We start from the raw sequence: 26,540 nt of genomic DNA, 5'->3' as shown, positions 1-26,540 counted from the left end.
TGATTGATGCAGTATAAGAAACCCTGCAAGTAACCGTGAGATTTGGATTTTACACGACCCCTGTGGTTTAAATATGAAATCACGATTCCATCATTCTCCAATGATTAAAAGATACATTTATTTATTATACAGACACGCATATTAACTAAGCATTAATGTAATCATTATTTGGCCAAACCAAACTTTCAATTCAGCATAAATTAAAATCTCTGAATGCTTAGTTATTTGTTGTTGTTTTTTTTTGGTTTGTTTACAGCAAAGATTTTTTTTCAGCAAAAATGCCTGGCCTCTACGTTATAGCTGTGTACAAAGAAAGTGCAAAGGCCACTGTGCTACAGAAAAATAAGGCAAATTCACGAACATTCGGCCCAATTTCAACATTTTTCTCATACACCACCGTTCTGATAGAGAGGAAATACTTAGATGACATATATTTACCAGTACATTATTAAAATATACATAACAGTTGTCCTGTAAATTTAATTTTCTTTAAAAAAAAGAAACTATATCCCTAAATACCATCCCTCGTGAAGCTTCGAGAGACAGTAAAATCGGATCCCATACAAAGGGAGCCGAGTTCTAACAGGCGACATAAAGATATAAAATTCACATTGAATATGCTTTCAATTGATAGATCTGTTAGATTCATTTGTATAGACTTCTTATTACTATAATTATCTAATTGGTTTAAGTATTTTATTGCGACAACCACCGAATGGGACAGACAAACCATATCTTCGTAGTGAAAAAAAACAAGAAAAGAAACCATGCAGTGAGAAGTTAATGCAGTGTCTGCATGGTACGGCAAATCTTGCGGGTTTTCTTACTGAACCCCACCTGCTGAAGAAAACACCGTTAGTAGGGAACCGACGTGTAAAGCCGGGGGGTTTCGTCGCCTAGCCCATCTGCATGACGTACAATATTATGATCGAGCAGAGTTAGTCTGTAAAGAATTGTTAATCAAGGTGTGTTTATACGTGGGTTTATGACTACTGTTTGTGTCTTTGATCTGATTAATCAGTCAAATATGTGACGTAATCATAGATTACCTGGCAATCTATCTGAGATCAAAGGCCGGCCGGTAAGGTGAGACTGATTTGTCACCTGTGAATAATCGTATGGCAAAAGACACGCACTATAGGACTCTGAAGCCCCCTCCCACCCCCACCCCACCTGACTGCTTCCCGTATCTCTGTCTTTCTCTTCAAGGCAATATTTTAGCGATTTGATTGGTGTTTTACGCCGCATTCAAGAACATTTCACTTATAGGACGGCGGCGAGCATAATAGTTTAGCGATAACATAAGACTTTGTAATGATAATATGATATTTGTCAGTCAAAATATTTGTAAGCTAAGACTTTACGGAAACATAATGCTTTATTTCATCGTAGCGGATGCAAGAATAGGCGCGAGTCTTTCATAAATGGTAATAAAACACCATAAATATGGAAACATATTTTTTGTGAGTATGGCTTATTAAAGACGCATGCCAAGAGATCAATGTAAAAATAATTTAACCTATTTTTCTCGAAGTTCAGTCAGAAATTCGAAGAATATGTACATTTTGTTAAATTTAATAAATTCTTTTTATAGTGGATGCCGTGAAATGCACATTGCAGATTCGCGAAATATTGGGAGACAAATTCTATCAATCTTATCATAATAAGGAATGTGTTGTTGCGAGTAGATACTTTATTTACTGATTTTTGTTGTATTTTATGCCTGCTCTAAATATTTTTACTTTTACGTGCATGTAATGTAGTGGTGACGCTATACGATTATACAAAGAGGAGGACAGAATGCCACTGGAAGCCATTAGTACTATGTTCTTCCCTTCTTAAAGGTGTACTTGTTCTATTTGGTAATTTTTTATTAAGTTGATTTGCTTTCTATTTGTCTGTTTGTTTAGACACCAAACTAAAATAACGCGAGTTCCTCCAATACATTAGCGCCATGCACCCAGTGCGCTTTCAGAGTACATATTCCATCTTGCATAGAAACCTCATCAACCGTTCACTTTCATTACACGCTTGGAAATCAAAAAGTTCCCTTATGCTGGTTTTGTATGTGAGGCCAAATTACTCTGTGTAGGCCATTTGTTCGCTGAAGATAAACAAGTTGGCATTCCATGAAAGAGGCTATTTTACTTTTACAACAGCAATGATTATGTTCTCAAATTTGGAAACGAATGCTCAAACAGTATAGAAGGCGGGCTAGGTGTCTTCAGTAGGGAACAGCAATGTGAACGAGGGGAGTTTCCTCCGAACAAAAGGAGATTTTGTTATGCCACCAATCAGTCGATTATCCAATAGATAATTTTGCCCAGTCCTTGCTACGGTCTGCATCGTTAGTTCCTGCAGGGGCGGTGACCACGGGACAATGGTCTGTCCTGCCTTCCCTGGACACACACCCCATTATCAATCTGTCACTATAGCTTGTTTGTGGGACCGCCTCAATGACAGTCTGTAATGATAGTGAAGGAGTTATACAGCCGAGTTTACAAAACACGGTAGACTACAATGGTAGCGTTTCTATATACACGATATTCTACAGTTCTCTAGACTTGTATATGTCATTGGTACCTCATTAGTAGCGAAATTGACAAGAAGCCTTCGAGCATGAGGAAAGTGTTGTGAAGTGTTCACTTAACATGCCACTGCTTATTGTTCGTGGAACTTGTCGAGTTTCTAACAAGTGTCACATGTAAACACATGTTAGCAAACACGTAGCGGAAAACGAAAGGAATCTACCCGCCAAATTGCATGTATGTATGGTAGACCATAAATGCCAACCGGAAACCGAAACGTTTCAAACTTGCACACTGATACATGGTTGAAACAGTGACCAATAAAACACCGGTACTCTTTTTAAATACTTTAGTTTTATTGTATGTTATGGCGTATGCTTTCATGTTCTTGGCGTAGCTCTTAGTTTAAACTTTGTGTTTAATGGGTACTGTACACCCCTAACTACATTTTCACTTTTCCCATCACTTTAATTGCTCCAAATGGGTTAAAATGGCTACTAGAACCTTACTAGAACAACTGCTGTCTATGGTATAGCCTGTAAGGTCAACATAATTGTAGAAAATGAGGATTTGGGTAATATTTATGTGTTCCAGGTCTACTAGATACTCGCTACCAGTAACTTGCTAGAGGTTGCTGGTTTACCCAGAAGGCACTCCGGTTTCCATAAAATCGCCCATAAAACAGACAACACTCGTGTACGTGGAAGATTCTTGAGCATGGCGTTAAACAACAATCTAATCAACTAATACAAATTAAAAACAAAACAAAACAAAAAGTGCTCAGTATAAAATGATTACGTAAAATACATGTTGACTGGAAGTCGCTAGAATCTGATTTTAGCGCTAATGGTGGACGAAACAGATAACGAGATTTTAGCTCGAGATTTTAACGAGGATCGTAATGTTTAAGTAGAATAAGGAAGATCTGGGAAGCTGTGGATTATAACTCTTCACGTTCATGACGATCCTACTGTGTGATACTATAACGTTAGAGACAGCAGGGCAATCGTATTCACAGCAGTGTATTGGATATTCCTGTCTCATATAGAGGGAATACACAGCAATGATTGGATACAGCTGCATCCTAGAGGACATACACAGCAATGTATTGGGTATTTCTACCTCATGTTTGGGAAATACACAGCAATGTATTGGGTATTCTTGTCTCATACAGGGGATGTACACAGCAATGATTGGATACAGCTGCATCCTAGAGAACATACACAGCAATGCATTGGGTATTTCTACCTCATGTTCGGGAAATACAAAGCAGTGTGTTGGGTATCCTTGTCTCATATAGGGGAAGTACACAGCAATGTATTGGGTATTCTTGTCTCATATAGATGAAATACACAACAATGTATTGAATATTCCTGTCTCATATAGGGGAAATTCACTGCAATGCAATGGGTATTCTTGTCTCATATAGGGGAAATACACAGCAATGTATTGGGTATGCCTGTCTCATATAGGAGAAATACACAGCAATGTACTGGGTATTCCTGTCTCATATAGGAGAAATACACAGCAATGTACTGGGTATTCCTGTCTCATATAGGAGAAATACACAGAAATGTATTGGGTATTCCTGTCTCATATAGCATAAATAAACAGCAACATGTATATATTCCTCTATATTTGGGAAAATACACAGCAATGCATTGGATATTCCTGCAGTCAATGTACTGGATATTTCTGTAACCTATACATACATTACACAGCAGAGTATTTTGTATTCCTTCTTCCCAAAGGAAATACCAAGCAATGTGTAGTATGTCTTGTATCTTACTGATAAAGCACAATATAATACAGTTCGTTCTGACTTCCTCTCGGGCGGTACGTGGGAAGGTCTGCCGGCAACCTGTTGATGGTCATGGGTTTCTCCCAGGCTCTGTCCGGTTTCCTTCCACCATAATAATGGCCGCCGTCGTATAAGTGAAATATTCTTGAGTACGGCGTAAAACAGCAATGAAATAAATAAATATATCACAATTTTATACATGGGGTATTCCTACATCTTACGTATTACCCAACAATGAGTGGGAAATTACAAAACTATACCCAAAAAATGTTATGCAATAAATCTCATCGTACAAAATTACAAATCAAAGTCTATATTCCATAAAGATCCAGTGCTAAGAAATTTCCAGTACGCCGGATTATACCAGGTAGATTAGATTTCGCTCCGATATCATTTGCATAAAATGTGAATCTTATATCCTATTAACCATTGTTTGTGTTAGAAATAAATCTTGTCATCTTAAACCGTGATTAGGTGAGCAATTACGTACAAATCCCTGTATTCAGTCCGGAGATACAGAATCGCTGCGCCGCAAACTGACAGACAAGAAACTAATCTGTGGTTTTATCAAACCCCCAGGCAAAAAGGGCAGGTGATGGGTCAGATGTCAGATTGGAGCATGTCAGAGTTGCGATAGACTACCAGCCTCTAAGACAGCATAATTAGACCATTAATTTGATAATAGTTTAGCCCACTAACAGAACACTTCATTACACTCGAATTACGGACAAGTGGCAAATGGGGAAGGCGTGGCTCGTGGGAAACAGATTACCTTCCGACGAGAGGTCAGACAAATCACTCGCTATTGTCCGGGTGAGTGGAGTGGGTTGGGGGAGGGGTTGGGGGGAGGCAATCTTTGCCAAGGGAGGATCAACCCCAGAGGCTTTAGGGTATGTAACTCATAGTACTTGGGTGGTTACCCTCGAGACGGGGTCCCACAATAAAGCTGTCTGTACATGTGAGGATGTGATGAACGTGTGACTGTGGTATATGGAAAGCTATTTTAATATTTCTTTATTTATTTGATCAGTGTTTTACTTTATTTCACTTACACGACAGCCGCAAGCATCTCAACCGCCGCAGGCTGATTTCAGACCATTTGAATAATTATTCTCTAATTATATACATTTTAAAAACAATTGTACATATTTCTATATAAGTAAATAATAATTTATTTTACACCACATACAAATGTCTTCAATTTATTTATTTATTTGATTGGTGTTTCATGCCGTACTCAAGAATATTTTACTTATACGACCGCGGCCAGCATTATGGTGGGAGGAAACCGGGCAGAGCCCGGTGCAAACCCACGACCATCCGCAGGTTGCTGCAAGACCTTCCCCCATACGGCCAGAGAGAAAGCCAAGAAGTAATCCTCACCAAGCCGTATCTTTCTCATTCACTAAACGGTGCGTTGATGATCTGCTAGCATTAAACAATCAATATATCACCTAAGGCTGTGAAAGATATTTACCCACCAACGCTGGATTTATAGAAAACCACAAACTCTCCAGGTGGTACATTTTATCTGGACCTATATTTGTACAAAGACCAAAAAGATTTCCTCTCTCGCAGGCTCGACGACAATAAACCGTAAGGTCTTGCATATGGCGTGTACATATCTCGCCTTGTAGCATTTGTTAGGTCCTGGGTGTTGTGTGACGTCACAAGTTCTTGCTGCAAAAACTAGTGTGTCAAAGTTATTCCATCAAACGCCTTCAGTCCAAGTTTCTTAAGGTTTCTTAAGGTTTACAATGAGTATAATTGTAAGTAAATATGGACAGACCGTCCAAAATCTCTGGCACTTCGTGATTATGTCCAATTCCGCTTAACCGGGATTTGGGGTTGTATATTCATTGTGTTGAACTAGATCCCAACGTTGCATAACTGAACAGTTGCAATCAAAGCGCAACTGCAACATTTTTATGAAAGGTGTTTAATATCCACTAGAAATCTAAATGTGTGAAATATCAATGCCTTGCGTTTAATTTATTTATTTGTTTTTTGTTTCATGCCATACTCAGGAATTTTTCACTTTCACAATGGCGGCTAGTTTCATGTGTGAAGGCAATCGGAGTACTCGGTGTAAACCAGCGACCTTTGTCAAATTACCGACGAACGTTTCCAGTTGGAAAATCTCGTGAGTGACTCTCTAAACTCAGATAATTCACTCCGCGCCATCCGGGTATCAACCAATACAAGTGACCGCCGTCAAATAAGTGAATTATTCTTGAGTAAGGCGTTAAACAATGAACTAAACAATAAAAAACGATATATAGATGTATAGATGTTTTGGGCGTGAAACTAGCTGGTGCCAGAATAAATTGCCATCTTATGTTAAGTGTGGAATTACACGATTTCATTTACATGTAATTATTTTAAATGTGTTTACCCATATAAATTTCATTTCTAATAAATTAGATGACGTCGGGCTTAGGGGTGGCGGAAACCAGAGCGAGTATGTCTCCTGTCTTAAGCCAACAAGAGCTGGATTTAAGCATGCGATCACATTAGTGAATGGCTTGGTATACTGAGCCAGTGCTTTAACACTCGGAACCAGCCATACCTACATGCCTTAAAGAAGTAAAACAGGGTTTATTTATACATTAGATTGGTGTTTTACTCCGCACTAAAGAATATTTCACGTGTACGCCGGCGGCATTATCGCGGTGGTGGGGGGTGGGGGGGTGGAGAGGGGCGAAACCCACGACCATTTGCGGTTGCTAACAGAGCTTCCCAAGTACCACCGGAAAGGAAACCAGCTTGAGCTGGACTTGAACTCACAGCTACCGCGTTGGCGAAAAGCTCATGGGTCATTGCACCTAACCACTCAGTCACGAAGGTCCCCATGTCAAACAATGAACATATACGGCGACAAACTCTTGTATAGTAAGAGTAACAAATATGAATTTCTGTGAACTCTGTGATCTTCAAAAATTGTAACCTCTACAAGTGAAATATATTTCCAGAATAAACGGCTTTAATCGAAGCAATTATTAGCACCACATATATCAGTACGAAGTCCAATCGAAAAATATTAATGTATACACGGTCAAATATTTAACATTGCAGAGTATCAGAATATATCACACTTACTATAGCAATCAATTACTTGTGGTCATTTTAAAAACACGAAAAGATTTAGTTCACTGCAAATTATAATTCTTAGTTTAACAATTAGTATATAAGCTAACAAACTTTTCTGAAAACATCGTTTCAAGTTGCTGTAATCTGTGAGATATCATTCCAAATGAATTATTATTTCATAGCCAGAGGATATGACTTTGTCCTTGTAAAAATTATCTGAACCTTTGGCTATGACGTCACTTTAAAACGTCCGGAGTCTCACGAATGACTTTCCTCTTCATGGCCTTAAAATGGATGTCCGCGTAAAAACTGTCAAGTTCTGGGGGGAAGTTTTCGCGTCTCTGTTTTGCTACGCTCTCGGGAAACTCTCGCAGCGGTCTGCCAGTCGAATACGCTAAAATCTGAGAAGGAAAGGTATATTTTACGACATAAAATTTACATAATAGTTTGGTTTCTCTTACAGAGACATATGTGCTTTGCTATTTTTGGAAAGAAATCACCTTATATAATTTAAATGTCTCTAAAGATGTGCTCCTACGGTGTGGAATGTACTTGGCATAATATCGTTTAGGAAAATCATGAAAACACAGCAAATCATGAATGTTATCTGCTTCACAGTTGCATCGCGGCGTACATGTACATTCCTAAAACATACTTTCTAACGGTCATAATTCAAGCTTGTCACGGTATAAAGGAACATTCATCACCACCTGAAACATACAGGCCCTCTCCAGAGAGTACATGAGGTCAAATGCCATGGCCACCGTGTTCCCGATCGTGAGGGCCCCGTGGTTCTGCATTATCATGACCTCATTGTCACCCAGCAGCTCCCCCAAGCGGCGACCTTCTTCAGTGGCAGAGGGGATGCCTTGGTAATCGGCGTCATAGGCGACTATGCCGTACAACCGACTTGCATTCTGATGGTACAGTTTTATGCGCGGATCTTCCAGCATCCCTAGAAAACAAAAGGCATTGTTCAATATTTGAGGCATTAATTCCCATGCATTCATGGCCTCTTTAAGAATAGATTATACTTTCCCTCGCGTTTATCTGTGTTAAGGAAACATATGAATATAACCTGATGCACAGTCTGACAATGGGACAATCGTCAATATATTTAATTTTGGTAGTCGTCCGAATCCATTCCTGTATCCAGTTGCCAGATGTTTGGCTGTAACTTTTTTTAAGGAAAAGTTTTCTTTGGATTTTGATGAAAGTTTGTGCACTGCTTGGCTTTTGACGCTCGCAACAATCCATATGCAGTTTTGTAGGGATCCTGATCTGGATGGGTGGTCAGGAATTTCTTAAATCATCCTTCACCAGTGAGAGTAACGTCACAAATCTATATTGTCCCTGTAGTAATGGATTGGTAAATTTAGCTCAACCAAGCGGATCCAAGGAGTAAACTGTTTTATTCCTTTCTGTAATACGTCAAAGTATACAGTTGTGCACGTGTAAAGCAAAACTGCGATTCACAAACACGGCAGCGTACATTCAGAGAATGGTGTGTTTTTACACATCTTTGGACCGGCTAGCTTAGACTGGGAATCTTCCCATTTGGTCTTTGAAACAGATGATCCGTTGAAGAAGCAGTTATTTTCAAAAGTTTTGACTCGCCCTGCCACAGGAAGACACGGTATATGCACTCGTCGTTGTCATATGACCGAAAATTGTTGAGAACGACGTAAACCGTCAAGTATACATACATACATACATACATACATACATACATACATACATACATACATACATACATACATACATACATACATACATACATACATACATACATACATACATACATACATACATACATACATACATACATACATACATGCGTGCACGCACGCACGCACACACGCATACACACACGCATACACACACACACACACACACACACACACACACACACACACACACACACACACATACATACATACGTCCATACATACGTCCATACATACGTCCATACATACGTCCATACATACATACGTCCATGCATACATACGACAATACATACATACGTCCATACATACATACCATCGATTACACGAGTTACCGTCGTTCATTCTCCACAATTTGTGGAGACTTTGTAACTAGTTTTCAAAAAACAAATATAGTCTACATCTTGTACCTAGTGCTGTGGCATATGGCATGTGCGTGTGCATAATACACGGTGTATCTGGGCGAACTTGGCGTAAGCCCAGATGAACAGCAGTGGCGGCTTTATCCGGTTGACCTTCACCTTCGACAACCTTGCCCTCTTTGTTCACCCCGACCAGACTCGAAGCAGTGATCTGCCAATGAAGTGGAATGTCACTATTCTATTAGTTATGAATATTTATCAGGAATTATGCGCTTGCGCATTTGCTAATACTGAATAAGATGCAGGGCCCGTTTTGAAGGAGTCAAAACGCTTTGCAAACAATGCAGTTTGTACAAAATAACTGCGGACTTCTTCTCAGAAGGGCATTAAATCCAAGATGAAGAATTTTCAATGAATTTGTCCTGTGCTAGAAGCCACTGGGAATCAAATGATAAGTAATCAAATGATCATTTATTATATATTATCATTTATTAAATTTGTATTCTAAATTCCGAAGTCTGGGTATTATAATATACAACAGCAACTCAACTCAAATTTTATGAGAATTGGTCGTGGGTTGTGACTTCTGTTTTTATCCCCATGACCCTGGAAGTATGCTAAGATAACAGACCAGAAAAACAGACTTCAGTCTTAATTACCTTGTAACAGAATATGAAGTGTCACATGGTAAAATGGGAGTTGTCTCCGTATAAACAGTGCCACCACACAGAGTGAAATGGAACTAGGCTTATTCTACACATTGCCACAGCACTTAATGAAATGGGACTCAGTCTAAAATGCGCCACAACACCTGGTGAACTGGGATTTATTCTATTCTAAACTGTGCTGTCATGTCTAGTGTCTTCGGCATGATACTTCGGTTCGCCTTGCTATAAGAAGACACAGTATAAGTAAACAAACCTAATGACTCGTCGTCGCCATATGACTGGAAAATTGCTAAGTCATAGGGAAAATCCATAGCATGCACACATTCTAAACAGTGCCACAACACACAACAGCGAAACAAATCAATGCTATATCTCGCATATCATAGTAACTTTCTCTATGAAAAATGAGTTATTTATTCGTGAATTTGCATAAAACTCGTGTACCTCGCTCCAGTGAAGTCCATACGGGTTTATCAGCATAACCTGCCCCACCCCACGCGCTGCCGGGACCATCAGGGACAGGTGGTTGTCCACGCCCTCATGTAGCCCCAGCTTCTCCAAGGTCCGAAAGGCTACGGCCAGCGCCACCCTACCCTCACGATTCTCCTCCACTGACGACATCTTTGACTTTGCGTCAAGTTTCTCATTTGCAGGTGGAACACAAAATTATGTAGACAGATTTTTTATCTCCTTCCATATATCACAGTATCAGCTGATCTTTGGCAGACTGTTACGTGACAATTCATTTGAGGCAAATATTAAGAAACAGCATTTATATTCACCTAGTGAATTGGAATTTAACCTTTAACTGAACCACCTAACGCACGCATGCACCAGTCAGATAATTACAAATGCTAATCATTTCTGAACATGTTCACCACATTTTCACCTAGCCATGTGATACACCCAGGATCGTCTGTAACTATAAATAAACGACATTCACCTACCAGATAAATACACGCACGTTTGTAGTTCGAAATACTCGTCACAACAGCGTATTTATTGTAGGTAACATAATCAATGTTCTCATACACAAATACAAATACTTTGGCATGTACAAACACATTAGTGTACTGTTAAACGACATGCTATAAATCCAGAGTAACACTTCTATGTGTGTTTGAATCATCCAGCATTACACTTCAGCTACTATTCCTTAACACACGCACCGATGTGACCTCACTGAACCCGTTACCATGACAACAGTCAAGACTTCACTGATGGACTATCTACACAGCATTTCTATAACACTAACGGCATGATGCAGTTCGTACTGCAGACAGTAGCTATTTAGAATCAGAATTATGTAGGACTAGAATAAACTAAGACGTGGAAAGTTCTTACGTGAAACACTCGTCTCACCGGAAGTTATTGATTCAAATGTCTGCTCGTGCAAGCTCTCTACGCTCAGCGAAATTACCGAAATGTGGATACAAATCTCTTTCGTGGCGACTGACCACTTATCTGTACCGCTACCTTAGGCACTCATGTGACGTACAATCATAGTATTTACTCTTCTTACAGTTTACATACCTGTAAATAAACGACATTCACCTATCAGGTAAACACACACGTTTGTAGTTCGAAATACTCGCCACAACAGCGTGGTGCTACGGTGAATACCCAATTACGCCGCTTACAAGAGCAACGAAAACAGACTTTACAGGCATAGTGCTTTAAACTGAGCATATAATGAACAATAATAATGGGGGGGGGGGGGTCTATCATATACACTGCAACACCCTCCCCGCCAACAAAATGTTGTCTCGACACTGTTCGTGATTAGACGGTTTATCACAAAGGACAACTCGACTGTAAAACAACATTCAACAGGTCTATTCATCAGGAAAAACAAATGTAGCAGTTAAGAACTTATCTTTGAACAAAGCTATTTATAGAGTTATACATGGGTGATAAAGCCACATATCTTTCTAATTCCGTGGCGCGAAGATGAAAACATGCTCCTCGTCCTCGTCTGATGAGATTTGTACTTTCCGCTGTGGAGCCATGCGGCGTTTCTTGCAATCATTCCTGTTGCTTGAGGGCTTGGAAACCGGTAAACCGTCGCAAGGGAACAGCAAGTTCCCACGAAATACTCGCAAGGCTCCCGAGGAATCTTCTGCCTTTACTTCATACACCGGATAGTCTTGGCCCAGACGACGAACAACTCTCTGTATCTTCTGATCCCAAAATGAACCTAACTTCCCAGTTCCTCCTCTAGCGTCAAGTTTATTACCAGTACACGGTTTCCTACCTTGATCTCCGAGCTGTGAACTCGCTTATCAGAGTGAGTCTTAGCTTTCGCAGCCTTCCTTTTCGCACTGTCATTGGCCAGGGAGTACACCTCTGTCACGCAACGACGCCATTTCTCTGCGTAGTCCTCGTGACCTGCTTTTTGGTATTTAGGCTGAACATCGAAGAGTAAGTCCAATGGCAGTTTTGGCGACCTTCCATACATAAGGACAATCAGTGAGAAGCCCGTGGATTCATTCCGAGTACAGTTGTACGCATGGACAACCTTATTCAGGTAATCTTTCCACATGTTTTTCTGTTGGTCGGTTAACGTTTTCAATGTCCTGTTAAGCCTTTCGACTCGACCATTCCCCTGAGGGTGGTATGGGGTCGTTCGACTTCGGTCAATCACAATACTGTTGCAGGCGATAAAAAAAGTAATTCTCAAACTCCTTGCCTTGCTTATGGTGGAGTCTTTGCCAACTTCGTAGTTGTTGCGTACGCGTGTGCAAAACGTGTAAAGTGGTCCAATACAACCAACATATGTTCGTAGCCTCCTTTGCATTTATCGATGTGCATAAAGTCAATAGATACAAGGTCCATCGGCGACGAAGAACTGATAGGTACCAGTGGGGCTCTGGTTATCAACAGTGGTCTTTTGTCCTTGATACATTCACATCTTTTGATGATATACTCCTCAATGTCTTGCGATATGTGGGGCCAATGGAACCGTTCTCGAGCAAGGTGTCTTACTCTGTCTACTTCAAGGTGTCCGATTTCATTGTGAAGTTCCTTAAGGACGAGCTCGAGATATAGCTCTGGCAATAAGAGTTGCCTCCGCCCCTGACCACTAGGCCTCGTTTTGCAATACAACACCCCGTTTGTCATGACAAAACTGTCCCACTGTCCCAAGGTTTAGCTTTAGATTTCCTTGGTTCTTTGTCTAACTTGAACAACTGATACAACAGACCAAATCCCGGATCCTGTTCCTGGCTTTTCCGATGTTCTTCGATGGTCAAGGCAGTCACTGTTGCACTAAAGGCTTCTTGAGAAATTTCTTCTGTGCAGTTGCTCCGTAGTTCATCCACGTCCAGCGACATGCGGGAGAGCCCATCCGCATCTGCGTTTGATTTTCTGGGCCTGTAATTTATTACAAATCGAAAGTCTGAGAGCTCCGCAATCCATCTCAGTCTGGTTGCGTCAAGTTGAGCTGATAACAACACATAGGTAAGAGGGTTGTTATCGTTTAGACCGTGAATGGCGGCGAGTAGTAGAGTTACTCACGGAATCTGTAATCGCCCATTGGAGTGCTAAAATTCAAGTTTCCCTGAATGTAAACGACAGTTCTTTTCTGCGCCCGTCAATGTCCTGGATGCGTATGCAATGACCTTAGGAATGCCGCTGTCCTGTTGCTGATACAGGATAGCCCCTAAGCCATTCGTCGAAACGCCTATGTGCAGAATAAAGAGCTTTCAGAAATCGGGGTATGCCATCACCGGGGCATCAGAAAGCACATCAAGCTGTTTAACACTCCTTGATGATTATCTGTCCAGTCCAATTTCTGATTGGAATGTGGTTACCTCTTTTCCTAGTGTCTTGCTTTTGTTTTATGGGTATTGAAGGTCTCCTTGCCTTTGATCAAATCGTACAGGGGTTTTACCCTTCTAGAAAAGTCTGGGATATACCGTCTGAAATACAAAAACAAAACACATTATCTTTCGCAGATCACCTAAAGTGGCTGGCGTGTTCCTGAAGGCGGCTGAAGACTTTTCGCAAATTCTCCACATGCACATCCAAAGTACCACTGTAGACAACTATATCGTCTAGGTATGGGAGGCAGGATGGAATCTCGAAGGCCGTTCAAGCAAGTCTTCATGCAGCGCTGCAACGCGCCCGGGGAAATGGAAAGCTCGAACGGTAAATCTATATAAGCGTCATATCCGACATTCGTATACTATACGTAGCCCGTAAAGGGTGTTCTAAGTCGCAAGATCCATATCCAAAACAACGTTTAACACTAGCTCCCAAAGACAAAGGTAGGTAAGAAATTATACAAATAAGAAATAAAGTTGGTAACACACAAGAGAGAAGCAGTCATCAGTTTACAATGATGCCCGGCATTCTAACCCATTCATACAAAGATCCAGGGGTGATGAAAGCGGTATACATTCTAGAGTCTTCAGCCATGAAGTCTTGGTGATAGGCCTTCCTTTGATCTAAGACAGAAAACCACTTGTTTCCACCCAAACTGTCCTAAGAGTCCTGAATACGGGGTAATGGCTTCCTGTCTGTAACTGTTTTGCTGTTTAGTGCCTTGTAGTTAATGCACAAACGCAGGCTTCCGTCTCGCTTCCGTACACACACCATAGGTGACGAATAAGAGGATGAAGATTTTCGTATCCTCCCGCGTCTAATTAAATCAGATGAGGGCTTGGGTATCGACATGTAATTTCTCTGGACAGGAATCTCATCAGTTTAGTTGGGGTGTAAATGGAAATCCTCTATGCACCCTACGTCATCATAGTTTCGGGTAAAGACCTTTTGCTCCTATCGAAGCAGCTGCCTAACCGTTTTTTTTATGATGCTGTTAGTTTAGTGTTTTCTAAGTTTATGGGTGGATCCCAGGGTTCTTCGTTACCTGCAACGTTATTACTCACACACGCTGCTCAGCGCAGCATTTCTCACTGGTAGGTCGGCCATTGTCATCACCGACTTCACTGGAAACAAAACATCAAGGTGGGTTTTACCTGGCAGAATGATGTCATGCTCCGTTTTGTTTGCTACACTGATAGCTACTCGGCTGGTAAGGTCATCAGTGTCTCATTGATTTCCAGTCCATGTGGCCATTCTACTTCTAAAGTTGGTTCCATAACTGCAGCAAAAATCGAGTGAATAGGACCAGTGTGAGCATTACGTTTCAGGGCTACTGAGGAGAATTTAGGAGCCATAACATTTCTACTGTAAAAAGTAATCACTGTGAAGTTATAAGGGCACATCGAAAGCAGTGTCGACTTTTCGCACCACTGCCCTTGTCTGCGACAAGACGGGCAACCAACGTGGAGACGCGTTTTGGTGTCATTTTGTCCATTTGTGTCATTCTTTGAATGAGACTGCGTTCACATTGCAGTTTTAATGCAATAATATCTGCCTTAATTTCCTGAATGTCTTTCGCTCAAGGTAGTTTACGTTTCTGTTGTACATCAATGGGGCTGCTTATCTCATTATATTCACTGGACAAGTCCATGGCTAGATTCACTCGTGCACGCCCTCGAGTCTCAAGTTTCCGTTGCCGCTCTGCTTCAAGCGTTGTTACCTCAGACAGCTTCTGAAGAGCTTCTTCGTCCGAAAACACATGTTTTCTTAGTGTCTCGCACATTTGATTGCATTGGGCTCTCATTGTTTTTTTTTTTTGGACTGTGTTATACAATTGCTGATACAACATAGGCTGGCTGCTGAGCATAGTGAGATCGAATCAGTCGGCCAAGTTAAATCCCTACAAATCTGGAGGTAGCCTTTTTAACTTAAGTCCTCAGGCTACAGATTTCCCAATACTGTCAATGATTTCTGTTTTTGTGTGTGTGTGTGTAGTGACGTGACAGTCCATCTTCAGTTTGTTTAGTAAGGCTCACATAGTGCAAACAGTTCTTGTGTTCTGGCTCCAGTATCTGCCCAGACATCTTGAAGTCCTCTTTGTACCTATACACCATTAACCTGGTATTATCAGCATGTTGTGAACTTGGCGTATCAGCCTCATACACTGGCTGAGTGACGTTTGCTTCTGGTTGTCTTCCTACAGTTCCATGCTTTGGCTGAGAAGCATTACTTTCTGGTGTGGGGGGTTGGCTAGTTAACCATGGGAGTTGATTTGACTCAAAAAATGTTGTTAGGGACAAATAGATGGACAGACCACCATCTTCTTTTGTTGATTCCCTTATGAGAAAGGTGTCAATCCTCTTCACTAGCCGCTCTTTCCCTTGGGCGGCTGCATACTCACCCGGAATGCCCAAATGTTCAATGACGCGCTGTAACTCATCGGGATTCAGCGAGGAAATCTACTGTTTCACTGCCAGCTCAATTTCCACGACTGTGGCCTCAATACCGCCACCAACATCCGGTCCTCTGTCCCCTACTCTGTCAGCTATGCTTGCATCACATAACATCAGTGGTATATATCGTCATCCTTTACTCGATCAGGAATAACGAGATAGGCCACTGATATTATGAGTGTAGTTTTAAAAGTTCCAACATTCGTTTTATTCTTAACGCTTAATTCTGTAGACACAAGTCTATAACTGACAAATCTTGCATCGGGCAAATATCCAGTTTAGCCTGAGCTTGGACAAGGCGAGAAATGAACGTTTTAAGACAGTCCGACAATCCCCTCTGAAGAGAACGCTGCCATCCTTGCCCAATTCTGAAAGTTCACAACCGATATTTTTTTTTACTAGTTTTAGGACGTAATTCACAACAACAAGGGTTGTTACATCACTACGTAACCCAAAGGGTGAGCGTAGTTTGAAGAAAATGACGAAAAGTACAAATTAGAGCCGCCAGGAGGGGCCACTGAAACAAAATTGCCCAACGCATTTATTTTTTAGCTTTAAAGAAAACCCTGATGAACAGCTCGGTGTTGTTGGTATACTACACTTGTTATTACATGCGTCACAAGTGCAAATATTATAGTGTATTTATGGCTCATTTCTATGCCACAGGGCATTAAATATATGAATTTCATTTAATTTTGCCCATAAAAGTAATCACTGTGAAGTTATAATGTCTTAAACTGCCAGTATAGCTACAAGAAAGCATGTCTTGCATGTCTTTCACATAATCCCCTTTGTTTTTTGTTGAACTTAAACGTACCCGTGACATTTCGAAACCAGTTGAGAAACCAACGTTTCATTATCGTCGATAACATATTATTGTAGTTCATTACAGTTTCGAGTCTATGTTGGCGTTTGGCTTTCCAGCACCAACCCCAAAATGCAAGTCCACGGAGGCTGTAGCCTCCGAGTTAGCCAGACTGTCTCTGTCCACCCGGAACCCGGAAATGTCCCGATCTGTCCGGCCGTCAATGGCTAGCTCACTGAGAATACGGCCAAGTAAACCCGCAAACCTGGTGGCAAATAGGAGTAAATATACATTTATATATTTATTTATTTGGTTGGTGTTTTACACCCTAATCAAGAATATTTCACTTATACGACGGCGGCAAGCATTATGGTGGGTGGAAACCGGGCAGAACTCAGGGGAAACCCGCGACCATCCGCAGGTTGTTGACAGACCTTTCCACGTACGACGGAAGAAGCCAGCATAAGCTGGACTTGAACTCACTGCGGCTGCATTGGTAAGAGGCTTTTGGGTCATTATGCTGTTCTAGCGAGATAACCAACTGAGCAACGGAGACCCCTGAGTACATATACATCTCCAATTATATACTTGTGCGGCCTGCCATTGACCATTTCTAGGTAAATGAGGAAACCCCGTAACTGTCGTTCTCACAAAGCTTTGACCGTGCAAAGACGTTAAAAATGATACTTCTTTACGCCGCAATCAAGAAATTGTCACTTATACGAAGGTGGCCAGCATTATGGTGGGAGAAAACCGAGCAGAGCCCGGAGGAAACTCACGACCATTCGCACGTTGCTGATAAACCTTCCCACGTACGGCCACAGAGGAATCATGACCGGGACTTGAATTCACAGCGACCGCATTGGTGGGAGGCTACTGGGTCATGCAGCCGGTGTGCTAACCACCTCGGTATTTCAACAGTACTCAACATTGATTTCCTGTTAGTGTAATTCATTTTGTAATACGTTAAAGGAATGGAATCTAAGTGTGCTATATTTAAAAGAATATTCTGCTACGATAACAGCATACAATCTAGCATCACTTTCTTTTAAATAACTGACTTTGTTTTTTAGCGCAGCCTACTTGTACGCATGTCCAGCGCCAACGCAGATTGATATTTCCGGGTAACCTCGGGAACTGAGACTGTCCAAAATAAAGTGTCTGTCTGGGGGCATGGTGTAAAGACACGTCTTCGATAGCAAGATCGTGCCCAATGCCTATAAGAACAACAACGAAAATCCTCACGATAAACCCAACAATGAATATAACGTAGCAAACGCGAGAAAAATTAAATCCCGTTATAGAATGAACCCCCTCATGCGATACGGATAAATGATGGGAACAATCGTTCTGTCTATGGGCAACATTTAGAAATGTCAGGGCCTGTAAAAATAACGATATGTTTGAAATAAAACACATACAAATAAAACAAAAACACACAGAAAATTAGCATCACATTATTTAATGACTTTCAGAGCAAGGAATAACTATACCTTTTGTTTAAACTTTGATATACTCAAACGAACATGAACTCAAACGTGAAGTCAATGGAATAAGTTTGTCATAAAGTTTAGTACCTGTATCTTATATTCATCGAAGTCATGCACGTCGTGACGAATAACAATTATTTTCTGTTGAAATTTGTTTGAATCGAATATGTAAGTCATGATATTTGTCCGAATGATAACGATCTCATATATAGCGAAATTTGTGTCACATATAAAACTTGACAGTGAATATTTTTTTAGTACGGTATCCAACACCAATTTTTTTATTTATTTATTTGATTGGTTTTTTACCCCGTACTCAAAAATATTTCACTTATACGGCGGCCAGCATTATGGTCGGACAAAAAAAACGGACAGAACACGGTGGAAACCCACGACCATCCGCAGGTTGCTGCTAGACCTTTCAACCGGAGAGGAAGTCCAAATGAGGTGAACTTGAAATCACAGCGACCAAATTGGTGAGAGGCTCCTGGGTCAGTGGGCCCTGCTGGCGTGCAAACCACTTCAGCCACGGAGGCCCCCTTGTCACATGTAAAACCTGACTATCAATAATTTTTGAGTACGGTATCTGACACCAGTTTTTGTCACATCTAAAACCTGAGCATGAATAATATTTGAGTACGGTACCTAACGCCAATTTTTACCACATGTAAAATCTGAGAATGAATAATTATTTAGTACGGTACCTAACACCAATTTTTGTCACATAAATCCTAAGCATGGATAATTTTTCAAATAAATGAAAACAAATTGATAACATTCAGTACAGTTGTAATCAATGGCACTGTAGACAATGTATCTTACCTTTGGGATTTTGTTCGCTAAAAACCTGCCACACGCCTATTCCCTGACAGGATCTGGCGTGAATAAACGCCCCCTAGCGGACACCACGGGACCGGCAGCGTCCGTGCCAACCTTTGTCCCGGAGTTTCCATGTAGGGGCATCCCGTAATAGTGAAAGTCAGACTCACTCTTGTACATCCATACCGGGAATCTTAAGAAAAATAATTTATACACGCTTGGGGCATACATTTTAGTTACCTGGCCTCAGTTTCACGAAGAAGTCGTACATGTATCATTTATTTATTTGATTGGTGCTTTACGCCGTACTCAAGAATATTTCACTTATATGACGGCGACCAGCAATATGGTGGGAGGAAACCTGGCAGAGCCCATGGAAACCCACGACCATCCGAAGGTTGTTTGCAGACCTTCCCACTTATGGCCGGAGAGGAAGCCAATGCAGATGTATGATAATCGCACATATGGTGCAATGGTATGGAAATAGTGACGTACAAAATATCGTACGATTTTTTTTTTTTTTTTTTTTTTTGATTGGTGTTTTACGCCGTACTCAAGAATATTTCACTTATACGACGGCGGAAATATCGTACGACAAATGTACGATAAAAATATGTCTTACTCCGCTTTGTAAAACTGGGGCCAGTATTTTCGATTAAGTTGATTAATTACAGCTGTTCAACGCAGTCCCGAGGAACTTTTCACCAATATACAACGAGGAAGTCGTGTGTCGAACTTTCCCAAGTTTGAGTTTTAGGGGACAACGTCATACAGGTGGAAGATGGACGATCTCAAATGAACTTGAACTGCCCGCACCCATGCGCGGGCAGCAACAACCCGATTTGTGCAATCAGCCCCATGAGGGTCGTCGACAGCTTATTGTCTCCAAGACACTGAGAGTCTTGGATATGCATGTATATCTGAGAAAACTGTTGTCTCTGGTGGAAAACCAAACAGTACCAGGTCGAGTATTCAATTTGGTATGGACAAATATTCCGACTATGCAATATGACATACCATGGGAGAAATTTTACGTGTCCGCTGACCAGAAGTCTTTACTAGAAGTCTCTACCTGTCTTTGGTGAACTCTCGAAGGTTGGGTGTGGCAAAGTAAGTGACCTGTTCCTGAGTGACGGTCAGGGGCAGTTTAACTCCTATATTTTCAAGAACATCATTGGTCCAGGCACCAGACGTGATTACCAGTCGACGGCAGCGAAACGTCCCCTTTGGGGTCTTCACCTTGGAAAGTAAACAAAAAAAAACTGAAATCAAAATCCAAACGCCTTTTTTAAATTTGGAAGTTAATATTTCAAGAATACACCACCCTTAAATTCAGAAATATTAAAATGTCTATAATGCTTTTGGTTTTACACTATAAACGGACCCATATTAATCTTGGCAACTGAAGAAAAAGAGCTAGTTTCATGTGTATAATACTCGACATAGTAAAAACCAGAGCAGGGACGACAGTGTGATAGCAAATGGTCAGACCTAACCAGTGAAATACGGCCTCCTGTCAGTTTATCTCATTTAGGGTTTATTCTGAATTTGTAAAGTTGAGGTTGATGTACATTCATTGACAATTAAATCTGCTTTTCACAATGAACATCTGAAAAGCGGGCCAGTCAACAACAAGCGCATCAAATTTGTCTATACATCTGCCATTTTATTCTAACTGTTCTCGTAAAGAGACCGCCCTTTGAATTAAGACTTGAACTAAATTAGATACCGTCATGATATCTTGTGTTGCAGAAATATAGGTCATCTTCATGGACTTCATGTACGACTACCTAGATGGCCCTATACGAACGCTGCCATTTCTTTATTGGCACTACGATACACCGAATACATATTGCATTTATAACGTATGTCGCATATATTGTCTATCCGATAAACAGACTATGCAATATAATTAAAGATGTATAGCACGGAGACTAAAACAAGAGCAGCAACGACAGTGTGATAGTCACACACAACCGGTGAAATACAGTCTCTTGTCAATTTACCTCAGTTAGATAGAAGCAAATTACATGCCCCATAGCATCATGGCTTAAGCAGAATTAGGTAAAACATCAGTAATAGTAACTGCCATTTATTTGACGTCACTGGTCTAGAAGTACCCAAGTCTCACATTAATGTAGCCCCTGTTGTCTCTCTCGATTTGTGTGACTGGGCACTCGTCTATGACAGTGGCTCCTCTCCCGCGGGCCAGCTGTATGTGGACAGCATTGGAGAGAGCCGCGTCCACCAGACCGGCCCGGGAGTCGTACAGAGCGATGTCATCCGGGGCGGACACTAACTGGCAAAACCGCTCACTGATTTCCCAGCCTCGCAGGATTTCGTAACTACAACAGGAAATTGATCCGTTATCACAATTCATTTACCTAGTCCAAATTATTTCGCGAAATTAAGATATAACATCGTTAACACACTTCTTTTGATTTTCCAGTTGCATGAAATTGTATTTGGCATGGGAAAAGGAGATACTGTACGGCAGGTGATAACGGTCCATGGCGTCTGAGAATCTGCTGATGAGTTCCTTCATGTTGCCACACGTCCACACGAGTCCTCCTGTCTCATGCTTTAGTTGGATGCCGGACTCTCGCTCCACCTCTTCCCACCTGACCAGCAGAGAAAATCACGTGAGATTCCGCGAGATGATAACAGGAATAGCATAGGTCGTGAAAAAGGCAAAAAAAGGTATCAGGAGAAAGACACGTATTACTAGAGAATATCATGAGAAAAACAAAAACGGGGTAAATATTGAAATGATATACTTAATAGCGGAGAAAATTCAAGAATATCGCTGAGCGGAATTGTATTATACGACTCAATGAACATCCATTAATAAACACTCTCATTTCTGTGGAAATGTATATTGAAATAACGTTATACCTCATAATTAATCCATTCTTGTCCTGTTAATCTTGAACAAGAGTCGTGTAATTACTCCACGAGTATACCAGTGAACAACCCAGTCGTGGAGCCAAGTTAGAATACTTACGCTTCGTACATTGCCTGTCCAAGCCTTGTGTACTTGTCATCTATGTACACCATACGTCTTGAAAAATCATAAATAAATAAAAAATAACATTTTCAAGGGCTGTGGTGATATCAACAGATCTCTTAAAACTCAGTTTCTGAGATCTCCTGAGTAATTTCAGGAGAAACATTGCTGGCATTGTATTATTTCTTGTTCATCACATGTTTTAATTATTTTAAAGGACAAGACGGACCATGGCTAAAACATATTCAATCCCAAAAGTATCATACTTTATTACTTTAATGAGATTTCACCGAATAACATATACAACAAAAGACATCACTACACAAATGGCTGGTGTGAGTTGAGGCAGTCATCTTGAGAATTTTATCCAATCAAACACGTTGCTATCAGGTCCAAGCTGTGAGGTAGCATTTACCCATTCACCCCAAAAAGTGACATATGATAACACAGAACTACTGCATAAGACACCCTTTTGAGATCGTTCACAACGATCTAGTTACGTGCAGCCGAAGGGCCATTTCACAAAGTGTTGTAGCGCAGGTTTCTATCAGCTCTAGACCTCGTTCTAACGCTGGCTTTTTCATAACAGTACGCGGGAACCACCCTTACGTTAGCTACCTTTAGCCCGAGGGTTATGTGGACCCCATTCCAGTATCATGCTTACAAAGAGCTACCTCCTCGTTCAATTCCGATGCATGCGCGTTAGATTCATCCTGAATACACATAAAGCACGACAATGAAAACTAAAATATTTATGCACGTTTTGTCACAATCGTTCCTTGCATTTTCGTCACCATTTTCCTGTAAATTTTAGCCGAAGCCGAAAATAGGCTCATATTTAGCAGGTCGCCACGCGTTGCCGTGTTTTTAAAACTTCGGTAAAAGCGGCGCGCAGTGGTTGACCTTTCCGTGAAATTTAGAATGGAACGGATACCGAAGATAACCCCCTTTTTTAATGCAAACTTTATTTGAACAAACTGTGGGGCCCTTCATTCTGCTCCATAGCCTTCAATCAATTGCAAATTCGCGCCTCCGCAGTCACATGGCTTTCTGTCTGTCAGAACTGACAGCCAGCTGATCAAAACATAGAGACGTCGTGAAACGTCAACCACGCATGCACGGGCAGAAGCAACACGATTTATTTGGTCACGATATCGACACGGCGTATGACAGTAAGTCACAAATATGAATTGCGTTTTGCTCGCGTTAATGCATGTAATTGTCATTTTCCTCGGATTTTTGTAGGGCGGAGTTTCTTCACGCTAAGCTGTTCACGCTAAATACCAATATGTTGATCTGGAAGATAGCAGAGACCCTTGGCTAGGTCTGTATACAGACGTAAAAATCAATTGATTCACAAGCCGTGTAATATTCAACGACGCTATCACAAATTATGTAAGACAGTAGCATACCGTCTCGTCCCAAACCGCCCTGATCTCCTCAAATACATATTTGGTCATTCATTTTAGCGCTTAGTCAGCAGTTTCTAAATAACAAATATTAGAGTCAGTGAAAAATGCATTTCGGATTCCAAAGGATTATGGGAATGAGAAAATGGCACCTCAATGGACAACGCTTAAAATTAATTCAATCTTATGATATAAGTTTATTGTCTCTGAATTTATTACAACCGAAGAATTTAAAGTTTACTCCTTCATCTTTCTCGCATACAAGGGATGTTCTTTTCTGGTTTTTTTTTTTTTATAAAATACAGTAAAGGTAGTGAAACGCCGTGTTCAAACCGAGGTGCTTTCCTTGATGTCCGCGATATAACAAGGTCAGCACTGTTTTCATCTTAGAAATCACCGTAACAAAACTGAAGAATAAATTCCAGCGAGAGTCGAATGCCTAGATCAGACTCAGTGGTGCTTAGATTTATTTCCATTTATTTCAGAATTGCGCATGAATCTAGTTGCACTACATTCCTTTTGTAATTTTGTAAACATTTAATAGCGGTCAAAATCACCGGCACAACCCCTCCAGAGGCTACGACCTAAACCGGGAATACCCCGGTCGTGCATCTGCAGCTAGGCTTTTAAAACTTGTTCGCTGAAGTTCCTTGTAAATGATACAGTAGCCCTACTGTATCCACAGTTCAACCAGTGGAAGAAATATTCTTTCAGTATGTCCAGTTTCCGAGAAAACTCTATGTATAACTTGTTGTTCCTGCATCGCTGGAGTCCACAACTTTTATCTGCCATAGGCTGCTGCTTAGACTATTATACGGAAAAGACATTCGAGCTAGAGTAAACATCACATCACCTTGCTGTCGATAATGGAGAAGTGCTGAAGCTGTCAAGACGAAGTTTCACTGCAATTTAACTGGGTTGCAAAAAATCTAAATATATATTTAATGCCGGTTTAAGATACTTTGAATGGTAGTCTTTTCAGTACACATGAACATTAGTAAGGTGCTGTATTTCACTTTAATATCCGACATACATGATTCTGGAATGATCCTGGGAGCCGCCATTGTCATGACCCAACTTGAACTGCTCCAGACCAAGAACATCTGAAACATACAAATATTCACATGTTCGAGGCACTTGTGTTTTTAGCGCTAGGGTACAAATCAGGCCTTAGGAAGGGAATTCGTAGATACCCCCCCCCCCCCGCCCCCCCCCCCCCATCATCCCAACACCTCTCTCACTGCCTGAAGGGCCTTGCTTACAATGAGCGGTCGACGACGATCGTGTGATCGTTTGTGCAGACTAACGTTGGTGGATGACCACTTGTCAGTATTTAGTGTGAATATTTGTGCATCACATGTGGGGAAGTTCTTCGGTATCTTGCCAAAGGTCGGTGGTTTATCTCGGGCACTCAGATTCCCCCCACTCATATAAAACTGACTGCCATTGTCCAAGTGAATATTTTTTTCGCATGTCGTTTAAAAAGAATCAAATGAAATAGAAACAAAATATTCACATTGCGAACAAGACCTAAGCAGGTCACACTGACTTACCATTAAATATAAAACGGTGCCTCAAGGGAAATAACTTTACATATATACTATTTGTTTATTTATTTGTGTCGATGTGTATTTGCATGCATGAATGATTTTGATGACCTGCATGTAGACAAATGCATTTTTTTTATTTATTATGTTTTTTTTTTAGCAATTTTAAAATGTTTGTTAAGTTGTTATTTGAAATGAGACGACAGTGCACTGCTCGATCAATCTGCTGTCAGTATAGTTTTGGTGGAGTTTGAAACAAATGCCCTCACAAAAAGATGCCATGGTATAAACGGAAATACTTCAGTATGGCTTTAAACATCAATCTGCCAATCAGTCAAACAAAGGAATGATTTTGTTACGTGCTTTACTCACAAGTACGCGCTGATATATTTAATTGTTGTTAAACGCCATGTTCAATAATTTTCACTTATAAATACGAGACACAGTCAGTTTTACCGGTCGACGAAATCCTTCAATCATCACCAACGTCCCACACGCAAGGGCGGAGGGAGATTCTATAAATTCCGTGGCCAGGGTTGGAATTGAACCCTAACCTTCTGTGTCCTGGGGATTGAAATGCAAAGGTCGTTACACAAACAATTAACAAAGAAGAAACTACCGGTATCAAAAACACAAAGTATAGGTACATATTAGTAGTATTCAAGGCACAGACCTTTGCCCGCTCGTCTGGAGAGCCAGTAGACAGCGGCACTGCCAATCCCACCACAGCCGACCACGATATAATCATACTCAGTTCTCATTCCGGCAAACGCGTACACAGTTCTCATCACCAAGAAAAGCTGTACACTAACAAAAAACACCCACTCTCATCGTATGTTGTCAAATTTCTATGGAAGCCAGAAAAGGCCATTGTATTATTATCGTCCCATAATGGCCGATGGCCCGAAGTGATGGCAGGATAGTGCCATACCATGACACGATAGTGCAAAGCAATGACACGATAACGCGAAGCCATGATTCGACAATATGGAGCCATGATACGATGATACTA

At 41.0% G+C, this 26,540-nt stretch overlaps 2 protein-coding genes across 3 annotated transcripts; both read right to left on the bottom strand.

Moving 5' to 3' along the window:
- Positions 1-7,314: 7,314 nt before the first annotated feature.
- On the bottom strand, positions 7,315-11,740 carry LOC135466048 (putative aldolase class 2 protein PA3430). Of its 2 annotated transcripts, XM_064743451.1 has the most exons (5): positions 11,707-11,740; positions 10,618-10,815; positions 9,554-9,716; positions 8,127-8,374; positions 7,315-7,820 (listed from the first exon to the last, which is right to left on the bottom strand). In XM_064743451.1, exons 2-5 carry the CDS (start codon positions 10,792-10,794, stop codon positions 7,656-7,658), a joined length of 753 nt encoding a protein of 250 aa, XP_064599521.1. In that variant the 5' UTR covers positions 10,795-10,815; positions 11,707-11,740; the 3' UTR covers positions 7,315-7,655. The 2 variants fall into 2 exon arrangements, with proteins under 2 accessions (XP_064599521.1, XP_064599522.1); XM_064743452.1 differs by lacking the exon at positions 11,707-11,740 and having other exon boundaries at positions 8,130-8,374; positions 10,618-10,852.
- A 5,099-nt stretch (positions 11,741-16,839) lies between these two features.
- On the bottom strand, positions 16,840-26,289 carry LOC135465909 (monomeric sarcosine oxidase-like). Its single transcript, XM_064743291.1, is given in 9 exon segments — positions 16,840-17,521; positions 18,340-18,473; positions 19,569-19,758; positions 20,638-20,804; positions 21,697-21,910; positions 22,058-22,186; positions 22,570-22,626; positions 25,015-25,084; positions 26,202-26,289. Coding segments are annotated over 9 exon segments (1,233 nt in total). The 3' UTR covers positions 16,840-17,337.
- Positions 26,290-26,540: the final 251 nt, after the last annotated feature.

This window comes from Liolophura sinensis, chromosome 5 (genome assembly GCF_032854445.1).
Source record: "Liolophura sinensis isolate JHLJ2023 chromosome 5, CUHK_Ljap_v2, whole genome shotgun sequence".
NCBI classification, from domain to species: Eukaryota; Metazoa; Mollusca; class Polyplacophora; order Chitonida; family Chitonidae; genus Liolophura; species Liolophura sinensis.
Note: the sequence above shows the minus strand (reverse complement) of the source record. Positions and strands in the feature narration are given on the sequence as shown.